We start from the raw sequence: 23092 nt of genomic DNA, 5'->3' as shown, positions 1-23092 counted from the left end.
TTTCGGATTCTGATTCATTGAAATAAATAATAGGCCAATTCCTCAAGCATGAATTTAAGTGATAGAATATATATCCACCAAATACAATACATGAAACACTTTTGGAAAAATCTTAAATCCTTAAAGAATCATTATGAAATTTGCTGAGTTTAATGCCATTTGACGGTTATTTTATATATTGGACTGTGACCTTGTATGTCCTTATTTTCCATAAGAAACGTCCGTAAAGATATTAGCATAGTAACCAAATTCATTACTTACACATACACTGGATGATATTTATATAAATAGTGGCAAAATTAACAGCATTTGGCAGCGAAAACAAACGCAAACAAATTTGCTAGTCTAATTTTTTGTGAATATATTAGCAATATGAGAATAGGTTACCTGCACTGTGTGAGAACGCCGAGAACGCGTGGTTTTTTTTACACGCAAGACACCATGCACGCCCCCTCGTGGCGCGTGCGGCGAAGGAATTCCAAATCTTTTATGGTGGAAACCAGCTCCTGAAAAGCGGTGCTGAGGTCACTGTGCATGTCTGGTTCTTCAGCGGACTGTTTCCAGTTGGTATTAAAACTGTGCACTCGAATTCATATAACAAGCTGATAATATATCCAAAATATGTGTAAAATGTTTGGTTACACGACAGAATTATGCGAATACGTTTCTAAGGTACAGTCAGAGGAGCATGTGTTGAATGAACGGCGAAAGATGCATGAGATCTGGAATAAAATAGCTTTCACAGGAAAAGGGGAAATACAAAATAGTGGCCTTGAGAAATATCGTATCCTCGTGCTGACGCTCGTTTTCATTCCAGTGTTAAGCAATCACACGTGCCAAAACAGACTTTAAACGGGCCAAAATAGGAAGGTTTTTTAAAAATGTTTATTTTCAAAACCTATAGAACATTTTAAAAAATTAAAAATACACATATACCCACAAAATTCAAATTCAATCGACACTCATGTTGAAGGCTAAATAAATGCATACATAGGCCTACATATCTACAGACATACAGTACATATTCATTGTAAAAATCGAACACCAGAATCTGAAGACATTCAGTCGGCGTGACATTTGGGTACAGCTATCAAATAGTTTACTACAGCTTTAATTGATTTGTTACTATCTCTGCTTCGCATTTTCATTTGCAAACAATATCTTGCAGCGTTCACTTAATCACACAATTCACTCTTACCTACGTCACCGAACTTGGGGATGGAAAAGACTACCAGAAGAGACAACAAAAATAGTACAAGCTGTATCATTGTATGCATTTTTATGTTTTTAAAATGTTATTTTGGTGATACCCAACAACCACATGTAACACATACAAATGGAACGTGCCGTATGGCCTTGGCTGGCCTGAGGTACCTCAAAGAATAGTTCATAAGTTTGTGCAAAAAGGCTAATGTATCACAATAATTAGTTTGTTTGTTTTTTAAAAAACGGTTTTTCCCTTATTTGTGGTTTAATGCGACATGCAGTAATATTCTGTCGGTAGACTATCAGGCGGGAAGCTTTGATCCACATTTAAATGCTTAATTCTCTTATTATTTGGTTAGATATCCATAATTCTGCACTGTAATTCTCGTATCAAAACGTAGTCTCGCTTTCTCCCTTTAAGGTGGTGCTTAATTAATGACCTGTTTAATATTTACACATCTGGACTACACCCAAATGATAATATTACTTCAAGTTCGTTTCCTCCCCTAGATAATTGAAATTAAACATAAGATCATCGACGGCTGGAATCGTCGACGGCTGAGAACTTGCTGCTGTCGAGAATTCCCATTTGTTATAATGGACAATTCGGACATCACGTCATTTTCACATCGGGGCTGTATGAGCCAATCAGTGCCGTCCTAGTGTGTACACGATTTTGGGTGGTTGTGTCTGCAGAGGCGCTGTGCTGTGATAGGCTGAGTCCTCTTGATTGGCAGTCCGGCCCAGGCTGAGTGCTAGATTCAGAGCGACGTAGCTTTGGCGCTGTCCACACGAGAGCAGGTTCTGAAACGCGCCGTGCGCTCTCCTAGTGGTCGCGCGGCAAAGACCGAAGGTGCAAAACTCGGGAGCACGCACCGCAGAACGGGAGCGTTCACAACGGAGGAACGTGGGCGCCGGGTTTTATTTTTTCCTCAAACTAGAAATTCCATCACAGTTACCCCGCACTGAGACTTTCCGTGGAATTTACGCACGTTCTCGCAACTGCAAAACTTGATAGAGCGCCGCGTTTTTCTTGGACAGGATACCGATACAACTTTAATTTATTATTGAAATGGCTATTTTCTCTTAATTTGTAGATAGCGTTGCAATCCACGTTTGATAAAATGCTCCGTTTAGTTTTATACAGAAGCACTCCTAATCCTCGTTTGCGGACCTACACACTTTTGGAGTTATCAAGGTGTTTTCCAAAAAAGAACAATATGATGGGACCTATGGACCTCGAGAAGTGAAGGGACTGGGGAAAATGCTCCCGCGAAGCTAAATGCGAACATTTGAGGTTTTTAAATATTTTGCTACGTTTGTAAACCTAAGGATTTTACAAAGTTACTGGTACAGACCAAAGAGCGAGTCACGCTTTAACGGCTCTCTGCCACAGCGGCCAGATCATTCTTTAGCGAACCTTTAGTCACAGTTCACGGCTCGCGGCCAGCGGAGCGCGAAGGCGAAGACGGCTCTTGCTTGGAGAAGAGATTTCAACGCTTGAATTAAAAGACCGCATTTCACCGAACTTACACTCAGTTAGGCATCTCTTATTTCACCGGACGCCACTCTGTTGCTTTTTTGAAAATCTGTTTCGTTTCGTTTTGTTTTGTTTTTCGGCTAGTCACGGCCCAGTGAATGGATTCTGTTTGGATTTGGTTTTCTATGTTGGGCCGCATATGTCATGGTTTGATCCCAGAAGGGTATGACCCAACGACAGTCCCTATATTCTACACCCATTTTAATAGTAGCGCTTATTACTAATGTGTATCTTAAATTATCCCCTGTAATTATCTTTTTTTTTCTTTTTTCTTTTTCTTAAAAGTCAAATACTCAGTGTCCCTATACTTTAAATGCTAACTTTATCCGGGTTCATGTAAGGTACGGAGTTTCTATTTATTTATTTATTTTTTTAATTTGATAACATTTCGAAGTATTCGGGATACTTATATCTGACTAGAGAGGACAGGGTGAACAAACAGAAGCTACGCACAAACCTTTAAAAACGTGGACACCGTTTAAAGGCGCGCCATTGCAACCCGTTCCGTCGTTTAACACGGGAGGCCACGGCCGTGACATCTGACCTATGGAAATTCACTGCAAGCACGATCCGTTCGCCGCGATGCACAGTAAGTTTACGGAAAATGAGCCCCCCCCCCCCCCCTCTTTTCGTGTTACTTCAGTTGATCTTTCTTAAAAGAACGTTGTTGAAAACAACCGTGTCAGTCAAAGTGCAGAATAATTCACGAAAACCCCGGGGACACGCATGCTCCTTTTATGCTTTTCACGAGCCTTGCTTATATGACACAAACGCTGTAAAAGATGTCCCGCGTGAGAACGGTGGGGTTTGATGTGTTTTCGGTTTGACGCTTTTAGTTTGTCTCCCGGCCGCTGCGCCGCGCTTTGTTAAGCCAAGCGAGCTCCGGCTGTCTGGCGTCTGTGTGCTGATCCCCGGGGAGAAACGGCGGCCAAGGGCGCGAGCCAGCGGGCGGCCGCTGAACTTGACCTGATGTAGAGGAAAGAGACTCCAAAGGCCTCTGTCTTTGTTGAAAGCAGCTATTACATAGTGAAACAAGGCCGGTTGGTGGGTGAACAGCGAAAGCTAGTGCGCGGTGGCGCGCGGTGTAGCGTGCAGAAACTTGGTCACTCACTCGTGACATGGCGGGGCACTGGTGCCACAAGCCGCTGGTGTTAAGGACGTCCTTTCACTTTCTCCCGTCTTTCTTCTCTCACTCTCTGTTTATTTCTGTCGTTACTTCTCTTTCTTTCTGCATACGGCGAAGGCTCTCCTTATAACATGTATAAGCAAGTCATGATCTTCACAACCGTAATTACATTAGCGAATGAGAGTATTATTATTATTATTATTATTATTATTATTATTATTATTATTATTATTATTATTATTGGTTTTAATGTAAAATGGGATTATAACTGATGTGCGAATATTTCTAACTAAATGCAGCACTGAAACTTCCACTATAATCTTTCTGTCTCTCTCTCCTGCACGCGCCTTTTCTCTTATCGCTGAATAAAACCCCTCTCGCCAAGCCACTGCGCGCGTGCACACACACACACACACACACACACACACACACACACAAACTCATGCGCGCGGGCAGCTATGTGAAATGACATCTATTGGCACGGTGAATGAAATGGTGGATTAGAAGTATACACATTTCAAAAGTAGAACGAATCACGTTTCCTTTCCGTCACTATCTCACAACACAATTCGTACTTGGCGACGGGCGACGAATCCATAAAAAGATTACGCCAAGAAAAAAGCCAAATCGGGGCATTAGAATGCGCAGAGCAACAAGAAGCTAGTTGTTTTTCGGAAAAAAGGATGTATGTACAGATTATTGAGGCGGATATATATGCTGTACGGGTAGAGGAAAAGACAGGCGAAGTGTCCTTAAGAGTTTGCAGTTTCTTTCTTTTTTAATTTTAACATGCGAATAGGATTTATTAAAATTCCGACATAATTCGACGACGCAGAAAGTGAAAAATGTTATCTTCTATGCAGCGCTATTTTTATTTTAGGCTAGAATAATTTTTGTCTACTTTTATCACATCAGTTAACGCCTCTGAACAAGTTCTCCAAAAGTATTAGATATTAAATACTGCGGGAGGCACACTACCTTGAGTGTGGAAACCCTACGGCTGCGTTTAGAAAGGCCTATAGATAATCATTAGTTGTATTCGATTTGAGTACTCTTCCAAAGAACGCCTTGTACAGCTCCGTTTTCTTTACTTAGGCAAGTTCATACTCGAATCCAAGTTAAACCCGCTGATCTGTGGCTAAAATAAATGTACTGAACAAGGTTACACAGCTGAGAGTAAAGTTTGGAAAAGTAGTCCAGTTTGATTATTCAGAGTGTGAATCTTAAAATAATTAGGCAGCTTTCTCCAAATTCCGCAGTTAAAAAACATTAAAAAAAAACAAGCAACAAGAATACAACGATAATACCAACAACGACAAGAAGAAGAAGAGCAGCAACATTATTATTATTATTATTAATAATAATAATAATAATAATAATAATAATAATAATAATAATAACAATAATAATCATAATCATAATAATAATAGTAATAAACTTATATTTGCAGTCAGAAAATCGAAAACATAACACGTGAAATGAAAGCTCGTGCTCTTATTTTTTGCCAAAATTTGCGATTGACAGGGGAAAACCCCACGGGCTTAAAACGGCATTTAAATGATACGAACCAAACTAAATCAAACAAACACACAAAAACTCTTCCTAAACTCACGAAGCGGGGTTCACGCTGTTTTTCTTCCCCCCGCAGGTCCACAATACGTGGACATTTTCGTCCCTAGGCTGTTTCGGCATTAGTCTACTTGTTAGGCTGGGCCTGTGGTGTGTCTATGAGACGGGGCTGCCGTTCACTTCGCTGTCTTTTCTTTCCGCTTATTTAAAAACGCTTAATCGGGAGCTCTTACCGCGGCCGGTGCTGGCGGAGATAAAGGATCGTAATGGAAGAGCGTCGCTAATCGGGTTTATTTTCTGGATGGAGGAGCATGGATGTGTCGCTCTCTGTGTGTCAGAAGCAGAGCCTGCCTTTAAATCAATCAAAGCTGCAGGAACGCTTCGATTTATAAACCAAGTGGCCAAACGGAAAAAAAGAAAATGGAGGAAGGGAAGCCTATAGATCGCATCTTAGAAGACGTCGGTTTCGTTTAATTCTCACCCTAGCTTGCCTTCGCTCTCTCTCTCTCTCTCTCTCTCTCTCTCTCTCTCTCTCTCTCTCTCTCTCACACACACACACACACACACACACACAAAGTACACTAAACCTTTCCTTCCTGTCAACGCTATATATGGATAGCGAAGGCGTATTTAACCTATTGGCTTGTTGCTGTCGCAGACTGCACAGTGTTGCAGGTAAATAAGTTAGGAAAAGATCCGTCGATCGGATTCCTCGCCGTTAAAGAGAGCGAGAATGTGCCTCGCAGCGCTATTGCATCTAAACGTCAAAGCGCATCCTGCCCCAGCAGGTTTGCTTGTTAGCAAGTTTGCGGGCTAGGGGGTCATTTCTATAGCTGACCCGAGCTACGCGAACTGTTACCGTTTTAGGATGTGTGTTTATTCCTCGTGTATTCGCGAAGGTTTTCGGATATGGATCAGAGAAAGCCCACAGGACTAAAAATACAACTTGCGTTGCCGGCGCGAAACGCCGTACAACAGAATTTGTGAACGTAACGTAAAGTAACGTGATTCCTCGCCGCTTTAAAAAGTACAACATCGGGAAGTTTCCATTTTAAGACACTCAGAGTAGTTAGGGCACATAACGTTGCATTGGGTGACTTTCATAGTGTACAAAGGCGGGAATCACGGGTCAAAGGTCAGAATATATTACTGACACCGAGTCATTGGCAAAGAACCGCATTAGCGTTTGAAGATTCTCAAGGAATCTGGTGGATTTGGAGAACCACACACAAACACAGTTTTTGTGTGTGTTTTATCTGGAGTGTAAAATGTGTATGTAGGTATTGTAGTGTGTGTATATATTTTGGCTTTTTTTAAACTTGTTTCAACTGTTTGAAGTTACGTGTCCACGATCATCTGCTTTAAAGTCACTTAATTTATGTTATGGGTCAATCACACTTTCTGGCACTCTGACGTTTAATAATATTAAATAGTAAATAAAAGTAACAAACAAACATAACAATACCAAAAATGGGTTGTACCGCAGTGTAACTAAGTGTCTGTTGCTTATGGAGAATTCATTAGGTACAAATGGCAGAAACAGAAGAGGAGAGAGAGAGAGAGAGAGAGAGAGAGAGAGAGTGAAAGAGAGAGAAAGAGGAAGAGAGAGAGAGAGGGAGAGTGAAAATTTCAGGCCCGATGTGCAGAAAGTGTTCTACTGTGCAGTTCACCACAGCACCGTCTCCTACGTAAGAACTTGTTTGTTGGCCTGAGGTATGTCCGTAAGTGCAGGGTGGTGGGAGGGGCTTACCTGTGTGTAAGTACTGAGTAGGCTGGTGGTGGGAGGGGCTTAGTTGTCTGTAAGTACTGAGTAGGCTGGTGGTGGGAGGGGCTTATCGTAATGCTGATGAATTGATGCATTTCATGGTTGGGCATTAGGAGGCCAGTTCAGTTTGATATTACCTGCAGAGATGTGCTTAAGAACTGTTACCCCCGTGGGCTGGATTAGCACACAAAGTGTATGTACACAAGAGTGTGTGTGCGTGTGTTTGTGTGTGTGTGTATGTGTATGTGTGTGTGCATGAGATTCCCTCTGAAGCAATCAGTATGTTAATATGACAGAACTGGATTACTGCCTGGCAATATTTAACACACACACACACACACACACACACACACACACACACACACACACACACAGAACTAAATGTAACAAGGGATGCAGTGATAACACAATGCCATAGATTGTCAGATGGGCTATATACTGTATCTTAATCCTTACACAGACATAATAGTGTCCGACACCTCAGGGAGGTGGAAAGCCTCTCATCAACAGAGTGGAGCAGGGTCATTAAATCAGCCTCCTCCCACCTGGAGGCAACAGGAAGTAACGCATCCCAGTATAAACTGGTGAAGACCTGCCTTAACTCCAGTACAGACGATGGAACCAGAATAAAAGAATCTGTTTAACACAGACACACACGCACACAGACACACTCAGTCTCACACGCACACACACACACACGCACGCACACACACACACACACACACATACACATGGACACACCTGCATGCACAAACATTCACATGCACACACATGCACAATGAATGCATAGACAAGCCACTCGCAAGATGCTGATTGTAAGGAGGTCATGTGTAATTCACTAGTTGGCCACTAGGAGAACATATTGTCAGGGAGAGGAGGAAAATGCAATACTGTGACCTTCAGGTCAAAGACAGACACACTCTCTCTCTCTCTCTCTCTCTCTCTCTCTCTCTCTCTCTCTCACACACACACACACACATTGCACTCAAAGGTATGAAACAGCAGCACATCTCAGCAGTCCCCTAATCACACTCCCTTTTCAAACTGTTTTACTTATGTGGGGAGTAATTTTCTATCTTGTATGAAAGACCCTCTGACACACACTTTTCTTTCTCTTTCTTTAACACCTCCACTCTTCCATCTCTCTTTCTCTCCCTCCTTTTTAACCCCCACCTTTTTCTCCCCCCCACCACCACCTCCTCAACACCTTCCTACCCCCCACAACCCTCCACGCCTCCACCCTTCTCTGCCCAGGGCACGGAGGAGTGAATCAGCTGGGGGGGGTGTTTGTGAACGGGCGGCCTTTACCCGACGTGGTCAGGCAGCGGATCGTGGAGTTGGCCCACCAGGGCGTGCGCCCGTGTGACATCTCACGCCAGCTCCGGGTCAGCCACGGCTGCGTCAGCAAGATCCTGGGCAGGTACGGCTCATTCGGGGCAGGCTTAAGCCTTCATCACTGCCTTGTTCATGTTTACTGCTTCATAAATGGTTCAAGAGTGAATACATACTACACACAGACTCCTGCCTCAAACCTTTGAGTTAACTATTGCTGTATCAGTGCCTGTATGCTGCTAATCAATTGTATTTTATTTCTATTAATTATTAATGCTTAACTGTGAGTCTGTATATTTGGATCATCTCATTTTCTGGTGAGACATCAGCACCGAACATATTCCTTAGTGTCCTTTAAGTTCATTGACTGTATGGCCTGGTTCGGCAGAAGAGGTTCTGAAAGGAAGGTCAAGGACCGCGTGGAACTGCACTGTGCCGTCCGTGCAGATAAGCGCCTTTGGAACCGAGCGCAAAAGTCCGAACGAAATGCTCGGAACGCTGTAATGCCCGCCGCAGTGGCCACTCCCCGGACCGGACCGTCCTGACCTGTGCTTGCGGAGGGGAGCCAGGGGCTGAGTCAGCACCAGGCCCCTTTTGTGTGGCCGAGTTTGAAATTCCAGAATTCTCTCGTCCCGAATCGAAGCCCCCTCTGCTTCTTTCTCTCTGCCACAAAAGGGAAAGATTCATCACATTTGACATTTGCATCCGAATGAAACCAGTAGCGTACATCTGCTGAGGAGAGAGAGAAGGGGGGGGGGGAGAGAGAGAGAGACCGAAGGAGAGAGAGAGAAGAGAGACGGAGCAAGAAAGAGAGAGAGAGAGAGAGAGAGAATGAGGTAGAATGAGTGAGTGAAAGAGATTTGGGCAGAGTGATTTAGAATGAAATGATTTATAACGAATATGAAGAAAGAAGTAAAAGATGAGAGAGAGAGGGGAGAGAGAGAGAGAGAGAGAGAGAGAGAGAGAGAACAGGCATTTAAACGGATGAAGCGCTATGAATGGATTAGCGCTAGGGCCTTTAGCTGTATCTAAAAATGTGTTTGCTATTGTTCTATCTTGCTTCTGCCCCCCAGTCTAAGACCAACTCACTCAACCGTTACTGCTACACTCTGTGTGTGTGTGTGTATGAGCGTGTGTTAATTTCCTCCCTGCTCTCTGGCTTGCAGGCAGAACAGAAGAAAACTGTGTGTAGAGCGCTAGAGTAAATAAGGTGTATGCATATCCATGGCCTCTCGTTAATAAGGGATTTTCACGCGGCTTATTAAGTTTCACTGTTTTTATGTTTATACTGCAGGGACAGAGCCTAAGGCTTTACAGCTGTGTGTGTGTGTGTGTGTGTGTGTGTGTGTGTGTGTGTGTGTGTATGTGTGAGGCTGGTAATCCCTGTTTACCTTCTTGACGTTGCCTTGTGTATACATCTGTATATCCCACTTGCCACTTCTCTATTTAAATTAAGCATGTAGTGTGAAGGCATATGTGTTTTACAAGGTTCTGATTTATGGTATGTGAGTGTGTCTGTGTGTGTGTTTGTGTGTGTTTGTGTGTGTGTGTGTGTGTGTGTGTTTGTTTGTTTTTGTACAGATTACCAGCAGTTCTGTTCATTTGCATTTTTTGTGTGTGTTCATGTGATCTTGAACAGAGGTCTCTGCATGCAGTGGGGTTTGTGTATATGTGTGTGTGTTCCTTCTGAATGGGCCATCAGCTTCAGAATGGTACCAGTACACCTCCAGTAACACCTGTGCTGCTCTGATGGCAGGTACTACGAGACCGGCAGTATCAGGCCGGGGGTAATCGGAGGATCCAAACCAAAGGTTGCTACACCCAAAGTCGTCGACAAAATCGCAGATTACAAACGCCAAAATCCCACCATGTTTGCCTGGGAGATCCGAGACCGGCTACTCGCTGAGAGAGTGTGTGACAACGACAGTGTGCCCAGTGTCAGCTCAATCAACAGGTGTGTGTGTGTGTGTATGTGTGTGTGTGTGTGTGTGTGTATGTGTTTGTGGGTTCTTTACTTCTTTGGGATTGGACTGTCCACGTAATGTGAATGTGTCAAAATGTTGATGTTGTGGGGACTTTACATTGGTTTTCAAGGTAAAACATAAAAGGACCAGAACACGCCCCTTTAGGACCGGAACATGCCCCTTTATCATCAGAACACCCCCCTTTATCATCAGAACACGCCCCTTTTGGTTGTTGACTAATGTTATTCAGATACAGTAATACACAACTCAGTGATGATCCTTTCAGAGAAATCAAAGACTTGTGTGTATCTGTGCATGGGTATGTGTGTGTGTGTCTGTGCATGTGTGTCTGTGCACGTGTACGTGTGTGTCTGATCACATGTTCGTGTGTGTCTGCACACGTGTACATGTGTGTGTCTGTGCATGTGTACGTGTGCATCTGTAAATGTGTACAAGTGTGTGTCTGTACACATTATGTGTGCGTGGTCTGTGCATGTGCACTTGTGTGTGGGTTTTTTTTCAATATGAACATGTGTGTCTGTGTATGTGTACATGTATGTAGTATGTGCATGTGAACATGTGAGGTTGTGCATGTGACTAAAAACGGTGTGTGACCAAACCAGCATGTCCAGTATGAAGTCAACAGAAGACAGAAAATGAACAGAGAGGTAGACAGATTCAGTCTGGTTCCCTGGTTCAACACCATGTGTACAATGACAGAGACAGAGAGAGAGAGAGAGAGAGAGAGAGATGGCGAGGTGTGTGTGTCTGTGGGGGGGGGGGTCTTTGCTTGAGCAGTCATGCAAGAAGTTTGAGTCTGTGTTGCCATGTCAGGCACTTCACACACAGACACACACACACACACACACACACACACACACACACACACACACACACACACACACACACACACACACACACTCACACATGCGTGTGTGTGAATGACGTCTGTTTCCTCTTTGTCTACTGTAGGATCATTCGCACTAAAGTCCAGCAACCGCCTGGCCAATCAGGAAGTGTCACTGCCCATAACTTAGGTAAGACCACCACTATCAACATGCACGTCTGCTTTACCAAGCATCTCATGCCCCCTGATTTATTTTCACACATTTTCAACGTTTACATCAGCGTTCTGCATTTCAGCTAGTTTCACAGCATGCATTCCTGTGGTAACTGCAAATCAGAGCTCACACTGTCACAAACTTTAAGGTGATCACAAACAGTCCTTCCACGCTGATGGTGAGCGGATCCCGCCTCTGACATCCCCTCGGCCGGAGGGCGGGGTGGGACCCTCATCGCTCACCCCGTGGAACAGAGCCCCCTATCAGGTTCAGCATGGTTCCCTGTGTAACTCGCAGCACGCACCGTGAAATAATGTTTCAAGGTCATCGGCTACACCTAGCCTAGAGTTCGGAAGATTCATGCAGAGGAGGCGTGTTCAAAAGTGCCGTTAGTCGCGTACGTCCCTTCGGAACCGGCAGACTTCTCTCCGGAATCATGGGGGAAACCCTGTCGTCCTGCTCCGAGTAGTCGGAGCCGGGAAGAGCGGCGCCCTGCCCAGGAGGCGTCGCCACGGCGTCTCCCTGTCAGTAATCGGCAGGATCGCACATCGTCGCTTAATCTAAATTAATTTCCGCCGGGCGCACGTCAGTCGCCGCCTCCAGATTACGATGATAAATAGCTCACATGCTCAGCCGGAAAATTGAAATTTAGGGATTTTGAATATAGAGCGCCGGCTTCAGGTCTCCAATCCACTGCGTGGCAGAAAAGGGGAAAAATAACGCGCATAACACTCACGCACGCACTCGCGCACGCACTCACGCGCACTCACGCGCACGCACGCGCACAGAAATAAAGAACGAGGGAGGCAGATAATTGAAATGATAAATCAAGAGGGAAAAAGTGGAGGGATATGCATTCATTACGTTCTGCACGTGCTCAGCGAGTGGCAGAGGCGAGAAAAGGACCTTTTATCTTTCCGCCGAGCGATTTGTTTCTTTCTCCCGCGTCCCCTCTCTCCGTACGCTGCTCCGTTTGCGCGCGGTCTGCTGGGAGTCCGGATTAGCTGCGCCTCCGCACCACGGTGTCCCCTCCGGGCTGCCGTACTGTCACTCAAGGTGAACATCAGGTGACAGGAAGTGAGATAAGAGGGGTGCAGGAGGCCGGCGGGTGTCTTCCCGCCATAACGTTAGCCGCGTGGTGGACGGGCCCGACAAAGCGGACACCTCGTCTCTCTCTCTTTTAAAAACTTTTAACGGACGAGCTCTGATGGAACGGAAGAGGCGCAGGCCTGCATAGGCCACAGCCTGCCGACCTGACCGAGGACAGGGAACGAAACCGCGGGGTCACCGTAGGCAGCCGCCCGGACCCGTGGCAGAGGTCACCTCGGAAAAACCCTATCAAGACAGACACACACACACACACACACACACATATCGTTTAATAAACCCGTAGACGAACCGTGCCTGCACGTTGGGCTCACCTGTAACCTTCTGTCTCTCAGTCTCCACAGTGGCCGTGACCCAGGTCTCCGCGGTAACCAGTGACGCGGCAGGCTCCTCCTACTCCATCAGCGGGATTCTGGGGATCAGCTCGGCGGCCGATGCTAGCAAGAGGAAGAGGGATGAAAGTATGGACGCCTTTGTCTGTGAGAGGAAAAAAAAAAAAAAAGTGTGTGTGTGTGTGTCCGCTGCAGCGTCTAGCACGCCGTGGGGATTAGTGCAGCATGATGGAATGAGCAGAGATGGAACTACAGCCCAATCTGTAATTAAAACACTCTCCTTTACCGCATTTAGAAGGTAAATGCAATTCATTTTAGTGTATGCTGAGCACTACCGACACGCACACACTGCACAGATGGAAGTGTCTGAACATTGACAGATGTATCAGGGCCGGTGGATTGGACACCACTGGTGCATCTTAGATAAACATCTCTATCCAACGGCTTCATAGCGTGTGTGTGTGCGCGCACGCATTAAAAAGCCATCTATGGGCAGACCCCCGCTGTACGTGAGGCAGGTCCAGATGCCACACACACACACACACACACACACACACACACACACCATGAAATGCATTCACCCAGCAGTAGGATATCTCTCTCAGAGCTGTACAAAGACAGTCAATATTTCTCTAACTGTGGTGTATGCGGCGAAGAGAGCAGACTAGCTGCTGTTTAGAAACATCTGGGATTAACACTTGGGAATAATACGTGGGATTAACTACTGGGATTAACACTGGGGATTCATCCAAAGTGCCAATGTGGGTTTGGCGTGCATAGTTTCAGCCTCCGTTCAGCTCAACGCTTTGAACACACACACACACACACAGATGTGCGCCCCAAGCCCACATATCTGAGCGGTGCACACCCACAGAGAATGTTGTGGGGTTTTTTGTTTTTGTTTTTTTTGGGGGGGGGGGGGGCTAGAGAGAAGTGTTATACGAAAGACAGAATGCTGTGAGAGTGACGCAGGATGAATTCTGAAAGGGACCGAGACGCGCGTGCACCGAGGGGCCCGTGCACGTACAGCATTAATCCATGCAGCAATTAGAACGCTGTATGCCTGTTTAATTAACACAACGCAGTGACTGGTGATGGGGAGAGAGAGAGAGAGAGAGAGAGAGAGAGAGAGATGGAGAGGGAGGGAGAGAGATGGGGACAGACTTAAATTAATTTGTGTGTTTAATTGACATGGTGTAACTGCAAGTGGTAGTCATTGTGTGTGTGTGTGTGTGTGTGTGTGTGTGTGTGTGTGGTGTTCTCACAGTCTGTTCTCACATTATTGGGTGGGTATATGTGAGAATACCTAAACATGAACATTCATATGGTATTAGGTGTATTATGTGTGTGTGTGTGTGTGTGTGTGTGTGTGTGTGTGTGTGTGTGTGTGTGAAACATTTGACTTGCAGTGAAGCATTTGTTTACTTTGTGATTGAATCACTAGAGATGATTCAGTGGTTTAAACCCTTTTAGAGATATGTTTTATGAGTGAGCGCGCGCATGTGTGTGTGTGTGTGTGTGTATGTGTGTTCAATGGAGCAGTATGCTGTGACTCACAGCTGCTCCGAAGTGGGAAAAGAACCAGTGGAGGGGAGGGAGGTGTGAGCACGTGTGTGTGTGTGTGTGTGTGTGTTTGAGGAAAGCCCCGTGGTGACCCGGTGACCCCGTTCAGGCAGAAGGGAAGTGAGCAAAAAGGGAGAACTTGACTTGTGGGGCCTCTGGAAGACAGTCACTGTGTCTGTGCATTCAGTTTATACGGGGGGAGGAGAGGAGGAGAGGGGAGAGGGGAGAGGAGGAGAGGACAGGAGAGGAGAGGAGAGGAGGAGAGGAGGAGAGAGGAGGGGAGAGGAGGAGAGGGGATAGGAGGAGAGGACAGGAGAGGAGAGGAGAGGGGAGAGGAGGAGAGGAGAGGGGATAGGAGGAGAGAGGAGGGGATAGGAGGAGAGAGGAGGGGAGAGAGGAGGGGAGAGGAGGGGAGAGGAGAGAGGAGAGGAGAGGGGAGAGGAGAGGGGGGAGAGGAGAGGAGGGGGGGAGAGGAGAGGAGAGGAGAGGAGAGGGGGGAGAGGAGAGGAGAGAGGAGAGGAGGAGAGGAGAGAGGAGAGAGGAGAGGAGAGGGGAGAGGAGAGGAGAGGGGGGAGAGGAGAGGAGAGGAGAGAGGAGAGGAGAGGGGAGAGGAGAGGGGGGAGAGGAGAGGAGAGGAGAGGAGAGGAGAGGAGAGGGGAGGGGGGAGAGGAGAGGAGAGGGGGAAGAGGAGAGGAGAGGAGAGGAGAGGGGGGAGAGGAGAGGGGATAGGAGGAGAGAGGAGGGGAGAGGAGGAGAGGGGATAGGAGGAGAGGACAGGAGAGGAGAGGAGAGGGGAGAGGAGGAGAGGAGAGGGGATAGGAGGAGAGAGGAGGGGAGAGGAGGAGAGGGGATAGGAGGAGAGAGGAGGGGAGAGAGGAGGGGAGAGGAGGGGAGAGGAGAGAGGAGAGGAGAGGGGAGAGGAGAGGGGGGAGAGGAGAGGAGAGGGGGGAGAGGAGAGGAGAGGAGAGGAGAGGAGAGGGGGGAGAGGAGAGGAGAGAGGAGAGGAGGAGAGGGGAGAGGAGAGAGGAGAGGAGAGGAGAGGAGAGGGGGGAGAGGAGAGGAGAGAGGAGAGGAGGAGAGGGGAGAGGAGAGAGGAGAGGAGAGGGGAGAGGAGAGGAGAGGGGGGAGAGGAGAGGAGAGGAGAGAGGAGAGGGGGGAGAGGAGAGGAGAGGAGAGGAGAGGAGAGGGGAGGGGGGAGAGGATTGGTGAGTGGGAAGAGGAGAGGAGAGGAGGGGGGGGGGGGGAGAGGAGAGGAGAGGAGAGAGGAGAGGAGAGGAGAGAGGAGAGGGGGGAGAGGAGAGGAGGAGAGAGGAGAGGAGAGGGGGGAGAGGAGAGGAGAGGAGAGAGGAGAGGAGATGAGGAGAGAATTTTTTGAGGACCCCCCCCCCCCCCCCCCCCCCCCCCGCCTCCATGTGTGACTTCAGACGGCTTTGGACAGCCGTGAATATCCACCGTTCAGAAATGACGTGTTACACGCGTGTGCTTTGTAATACAGAAAGATAATCGTGTTGTATGTCAAACATTTCTAATGTCACTGAAGTTGTCAAATATTGAACTTTGTTCTCCAGCGGTATATGATTACCAGATATTGTTTATTCATTATATTATTATGTCAAAAGTGCTTTTACGCGTGTCTGGACTGCAGGTTTGCTTTGCTTTACTGGCATACCTTTGTGTCATTTTCAGTAACTTTTTAAGGCAATTAATTTTCACGATCAGGAGAATAAAAGAAAACCAGAAACAGATGGAGAGACAAAAGAGAGAGAGAGAGAGAGAAAGAGAGAGAGAGAGAGAGAGAGAGGACTAAAGGATGAAGGATAGCGAGGTTTTTACTTCTTTTCAGATTCTAACACTTTGATCTGTCAAGGCTGACATCCCCCCCACCCACTCACACACACACCAACACAAAACACACACCCATACTCAGATGTGTACACACACACACACACACACACAGAGTCAAGTGCAAGAGGCTGAAGTATACCCATTACCCCTAAGCAAGACTGTGTGTGCATTTGCGTGGGTGTGTGTGTGTGTGTGTGTGTGTGTGTGTGTGTGCGTCAAAGAGAGAATACATTGATCTTTTTGTTGCCATTCTCTCCACTTTTGAACTATGCACGAGAAAGTGGCATCCGAGCTTCTCCACAGGTCCCTCCCTGCGTGCGTGTGTGAAAGGCAGCGTTAGCCCTGGCTACAGCTGAGGCCTTTGTGTGCAGTTACAGAGGTTGACTCCCTATAGCCGCGTCACAGCAGCCAAAGACAAAGGAACACGGGAGGAGAGCAGCCCTGCGTCAGTCTCCCCAGCACAGCCCACTGAATATGTAATACCGCTGAGAGGCAGGGATGCTCTGGGGGTGTGTGTGTGTGTGAAAGAGAGAGAGAGAGAGAGAGAGAGAGAGAGACAGTGATTCTCTCCATAGATATGGTTTATGGGGGCTAGTGCACAAAGGAGAGAGTGTAAGCGTGTGAAACATTTAAGTCTAAGAGTGTAAGGGCTGTAACATTCCCTAACGATGCATTTCACTAATTCTGGGGCACCCACACTCATTTATCGCCATTCGTTAATTCGGTGAACAGAAATGGACGCACCTGCAGTGAGGTGGGTTTAAACTCCGCCGGTGCAGAGGGAGTTTGGAAGCCGTTTTGGCTTAAAATGATGCTGGTGCCTGCGCCCACCCTGACCCACGCTCGGCACACGATCAAGCGCGACACGGGGTCTTCCTCATACCAAGCAGGCCATTAAAGACGCGTCCAGTTTCTCAGAGTGGGATTTTAACCACAAACATCACCCCAGTAAAAAGGCATCTCCCAAAGACTAACTAAATAGACCCAATTGAATTATTTTTCATTATGAAAAACTCTTTTATTTGTATTAAATTATTAAATGTGACTCAGACGGTCAGCATGTCATTATGCACGGAAAATTAAAATTATTTAAATTAAATTAAGTTGTAGCACAATTATGTAAATCTTAATTTTTATTCTCATCCCAGTGAACGGCAATAATTGTGAAAGTCCTAATAATATGTATTATCATACATGCCTCATGCATCATACAGTGCCATACATTTGGATGTAGAGAATCCCTGACGAGTGTGTGGATTTTTTTGGCGCTGCTGTTCCAGCACGTCCAATGCCATGAGGACATTGTCACTGGCGCCTTTTCCAGGAGTTGATCTGATTGGATATTGAAACCACGCCTGCTGATCATGTGATCAGCCTGATGAATTCTGCCACTGTGTCTGTGCCAGTCTTGTACCTTATTAGTGTGTTTGTGCTGTTTCCACAACAACAGGGCCCTAAGCCTGTGAGAGTGTAAGACTAGAAGAGTGTGAGAGTGTAATACTGTAGGAGATTAAGTGTGCAAGAGTGTTACACTGTAAGTGTGTTAAGACTGTAAGAGTCTATGTAAGAGTGTAAGTGTGTAAGAGTGTGACACTGTAAGAGTGTAAGACTGCAAGAGTGTGTAAGACTGTAAGACTAACATTGTGTGTAAGAGTGTAACTGTTAGAGTGCAAGAGTGTAAATTCATAAGAATGTAAAACTAAGAATGTAAAACAGTGTAAACAGTGTAAAACTAACAGTGTAAGACTGTAAGAGTGTGTATAAGACTAATACTGTGTGTAAGAGTATACATTCATGAGAATGAAAAACTAGGTGTGTAAGCGTGTAATCGTGAATGACTAAGAGTGTAAGCATGTAAGATTGCAAGACTAAGCGTGTAAGTGTGTAAGACTGTGTGTAAGAGCGTAAATTCATGAGAATGTAAAACTAGTTGCGTAAGCATGTAAGTGTCTAAGACTATAAGCGTGTAAGACTAAAGCTAAGCGTGTAAGACTGTAAGAGTGTAACCACGTAAGAGTGTAAGTCTGTAAGCATTTAAGAGTGTACGTGTATAAGCATGTAAGGGTCCAAAATCAGGGTTTGCCTGCCCAACAGAATCCGCACTCCCTCACACACTAAATGTGCAGTGCAGTGATGCAGCACACAAAAGCTGGATTCCTTGTTTCTCTAAAAACTTTCCCATGTCTTTCTGTGCACACACGCACACACACACACACACACACACTACCCTAAGGAGTCCTAGGGGAGTGAAAACTCACATGTGAAAGCCTCACCTGATCTTCCCCTATAAAGAGATAGAGAGGGAGAGAGACCGGTGAAAGAGGGAGAGAGACCGGTGAAAGAGGGAGAGACAGAGAAACTAAAAATCCAGTAAAACGATCACCATCTTCACTTCCGCTATGACAAACATGCGAATGTATGTAACGACACACCACCAGTGTAAACACAAGCAGATGCACAACACCAGAGCTAAAAGAAAGCGTGACAGCACTCGCGTGAGGAAACACACCCCGGGCAGCCTTTTGTGTGTATGTGCGCGCGCACGCGTGTGTGTCTTTCAGAGAAGGTGAAAGCAATAATCCTGCTGAAATGGTACCATCACACAGACATGATTGATCAATTGAATTCTATCAGACACACTGACTGCTGGGATTAAAAGGGTCAAAACACTGTAGATCATACACTCCTGACTGTGTGAGTGTGTGTGTGTGTGTGTGTGCGCACGCTTGTGTACATGCATGTGTGTATGCAATCACTGACTATCTAGAATAGGTGGCTGTGTGTGTGTGTGTGTGTGTGTGTGTGTGTGCGTGCGTGCGTGTGTGTGTGCGTGCGTGCGTGTGTGTGTGTGTGTGTGTGCGTGCGTGCGTGCGGGTGCGTGTGTGTGTGTGCGTGCGGGTGCGTGTGTGTGTGTGTGTGTGTGTGTGTGTGTGTGTGTGTGTGTGTGTGTCTGTCAGTGAAAACTGCAGCGCTGAGCTGTGTTTAAAACACTGGTGCCCCACACAAACACACACAAAGACTGCGATGCTCCACTCTCCAGTTTCTCCCACGTACCATTATGGACTAAACCAGATATGAGTCCATATTTAAATTCACCATCTCCCCTCCAATAAAGCAGGAAAATAAAGAGAAACATTTATGGGAGTATTCTGCCTGCCCTCTTTAAGCTTCTCTCTCTCTCTCTCTCTGGTGTGGTTCGGATTGTCCCTGCCCTCCAGGTCTCCTGAATAAGACTCTCTGAGGCATTTTGAAGAAATGAATTGGCTCTATATCAGGCATTTTCGTTTCTACCCCCCCAGCACCACAACACTGCCCCCTGCCGCCCCCCCCCCCACCTCTGTAATCATTTGAAGCCAGTAGCTTTCTCTACTCTTATAATTGTCTCCTCAGAAACTGAACAGCTCTGTAATAACTCTCACACTCGTGCGTGCGTGCGTGCGTGCGCGTGTTTCTCTGCCTACTAGTGTACATTTCTCTGGTGGAGGGGTGAAATTGTACCAACATGCAACAGAGGCGTGCTCCTATTATTCATTCGTCTAATAAACAGCATAAACCTGTTAGCCTGACCTCGCGCCCAGCGCGGATTTCCTCGCATGCGCGTCGACGTAAACTCCACGCTCACGTTACAGCTCCGACAGTGCTGAACTTTTCGCATGTGAGCCCGCGGCCATGACGCGCTCACTGCCAGCCAGACATATCCTGCCGCGTTAATACCAGCTGTACTTTGCCTTTCTTCCACGTACACGACCGGCGCCCCAGATCGAGCCGAATTCACCCCAGGGGGCGGCACGAGAGAATTTCCGCCCGCCCGTTCCGCCACGTGGTAACCGCTCATTTAGCGGTGATTACACGGTGGGATTTACATCTCAGGTGCACACTCGGGAATCAGCAAAGTACTGTGGAACGCGTTCTAATTTCAGAGATTTTAGTAATGAGATTTTAATAATCTTGATATAGCAACAGTGATTACAAAGAGTTCAGTTTTAATTTCAGTGTTGTCTGTTTATTGAAGTACTTAGCACAGCACGGTTCTCACAACAGTATGGCTTTTTGTTCTCTTTAGATCTTCAGGACTCCTCTTTGGCAAATGGCCACGCCCATTCAGGGCGGGACTTTCTGCGCAAGCAGATGCGAGGGGAGCTCTTCACACCGCAGCAGCTCGAGGTATTGGACCATGTGTTTGATCGACAGCTCTACTCAGACATTTACCCCGCCCCTGACAACAGCAGCTGCAAGCCCACCCAGGTAAGAGCCGAGTGGAGGGGCCTGTCTCTATGGAAATGCCACAAGGGGGCGTGGTCCAAGACAGGCCCCCTCCTGCCTGAAGCTCTGCTCTTCCTTGCCTGGCCGCCGGCACTGCTTGACCCCCTTCCGACCCTATTGTTGACCCCTGACCCTTCTGAACCCAGTCTTGACCCTTCACCTCTGTGAGCTTATGCTTAGGGCTTGACCCCACTGCTGCTGATGTGCTACCTATAGAGGTTTTGTGTTGGGTTAGGTCAGGTGTGTACCAGGCCTTGCTGAAGGCTGAGCACATTGACATTAGACTTTTACATACAACCGATTCATTGAGAAACAAGCAAAAGGTGACAGCAGTAAACACACACACACACACACAAACACACACACACACAAGCACACAAATAAACAAATAAACTAATGTGGCATAACTGATGAAACTAATTCAAATATTGAGGTCATCATGTTGCTTGTTGCTATTTGGCAGGTAAGGCATCACTGCTGGTGATAACAGATAAATGTTTGTGCTAATTCAGAACGCTCGGTTCAGTAACTGTAACTAACCAGACGCTCAGTACGGAGAGCAAGCGGATACACGATAAACAAAAAACACATGAAGGCAAACAAGGGAAGCAGGCTGTAACAGAAGCTATAAACACGAAGGCACGGAGTACAAACAAATACACAAATACAGTCCTTCAAACACCCAAACAATGAACGGCCAACAACACAGGGAACCAGACAGGGTTTAAATACATGAACTTAACAAGGCTAGACATGAGGAACAGGTGAAAGGAATGATGCGCGTGGAAAACCAAAAGAGGGGTGGAGAAAATGACCCTAAGGAATGGAACCAAAATAATAAATATGACAGGGAAGCTAGGAATGACTAACTGTGACAAACTAACCAGACGCTCAGTTCAGTAGCTGCAACTAACCAGATGCTCAGTTCAGTAGCTGCAACTAAGCAGACACGCGGTTCAGTAGCTACAACTAAGCAGACGCTCCGTTCAGTAGCTACAACTAACCAGACGCTCAGTTCAGTAGCCGCAACCAGATGCTCAGTTCAGTAGCTACAACTAAGCAGACGCTCGGTTCAGTAACTGTAACTAACCAGATGCTCAGTTCAGTAGCTGCAACTAACCAGACGCTCAGTTCAGTAGCTGCGACTAAGCAGACACGCGGTTCAGTAGCTACAACTAAGCAGACGCTCGGTTCAGTAGCTACAACTAAGCAGACGCTCGGTTCAGTAGCTACAACTAAGCAGACGCTCGGTTCAGTAACTGTAACTAACCAGACGCTCAGTTCAGTAGCCGCAACCAGATGCTCAGTTCAGTAGCTACAACTAAGCAGACGCTCGGTTCAGTAGTTGCAACTAAGCAGACGCTCGGTTCAGTAACTGTAACTAACCAGATGTTCAGTTCAGTAACTGCGACTATGGCCCGTGGGTTCTGTGGTGTGTGTGCTGGTGGACTGTGGGTCAGTTTGCAGTAGAGATTACACTGCTTTTTGGCACTTAGATTTCTTAGATTTTTTGCTGGCTTCGCATAGCTTAAACATGGCAATGATCACACACACACACACACACACACACACACACACACACACACATACACACACAAAAAAAACCACACCATACAAAACAAACAGTGGCTCATGGTGTCAAAAATGTCAGTTGATGTCAAAGGACATTCACCCCCCCCCCCCCCCCCCCCCCCCCACACACACACGGCGGGTGTCATGGTTCTATAGACTCATCCCAAAGTCCCATAATTCCTCAGTCCATTTCACTGCTGAGCACTAAAGCTGGCAGGGTCAAAGGTCCCCAACCTGCCAACTGGGTATTAACCTCTGGGTCACACCAGCTCCCCTGTGTGTCTCTGTGTGTGTTAGTTCCTGTTTCAGGAACAATCACACTGGGAGAGTACCCTTAGTCTGTCAGAGAGAGGATGTGTGTGTGTGTGTGTGTGTGTGTGTGTGTGTGTGTAAGAGCATAGTGGAGAGAGCAAAAAGTGGGTGTGAGGAGTAAGTGCTTCCTTGTTCGATATGACTGGTGGGCAGATCTGTCCCTCCACCTGCTCCCTGGGTGGGAAGGCTAGCAGTCCTCTGCCACTGTCAGTCACGCAGACGCTGGCCAATCGCGTGCATCTGTGTGCTTGTGCTTGCAAAAGAGGCCAGTTGGCGCGTTCTATCCATCTTATATATATATTTATATAACATATTTATTTATATATTCAAAATTGTAGTGCAAGCAAAATGATTCACACAAAGTGCTCGCGTAGCTGTTGAAGGGCCTCTATCCGAAACATCCTGATCCTCATGTGCACTTCGCTACAGTTCTCAGTTCTCAACACGTACACAAGGTTTCCACAGAAATGCAACCTTTTACAAGCAAAGCAAAGCACGCCCACACACACCCTGTAGTTATTTTACGCAAGAATCA

The 23092-nt window shown here is 46.6% G+C and overlaps 1 protein-coding gene across 4 annotated transcripts in view; it reads left to right on the top strand.

Annotated features, from left to right (window-relative positions):
- pax5 (paired box 5) overlaps window positions 1–23092 on the top strand; it is a 48362-nt gene that overhangs the window by 3461 nt on the left and 21809 nt on the right. Inside the window, exons 2-6 of one of the 4 annotated variants that reach the window (XM_035530231.1) lie at window positions 8461–8626; window positions 10295–10492; window positions 11475–11539; window positions 13006–13131; window positions 20474–20574. In XM_035530231.1, coding sequence (XP_035386124.1) covers window positions 8461–8626; window positions 10295–10492; window positions 11475–11539; window positions 13006–13131; window positions 20474–20574 — 656 coding nt within the window. Of the gene's footprint in view, window positions 1–8460; window positions 8627–10294; window positions 10493–11474; window positions 11540–13005; window positions 13150–20473; window positions 20656–23092 lie in introns of all 4 variants that reach the window. The other 3 variants (XM_035530229.1, XM_035530230.1, XM_035530228.1) reach the window with 3 other exon arrangements.

Source organism: Electrophorus electricus, chromosome 9 (assembly GCF_013358815.1).
Source record: "Electrophorus electricus isolate fEleEle1 chromosome 9, fEleEle1.pri, whole genome shotgun sequence".
Lineage (NCBI taxonomy): Eukaryota > Metazoa > Chordata > Actinopteri > Gymnotiformes > Gymnotidae > Electrophorus > Electrophorus electricus.
Note: the sequence above shows the minus strand (reverse complement) of the source record. Positions and strands in the feature narration are given on the sequence as shown.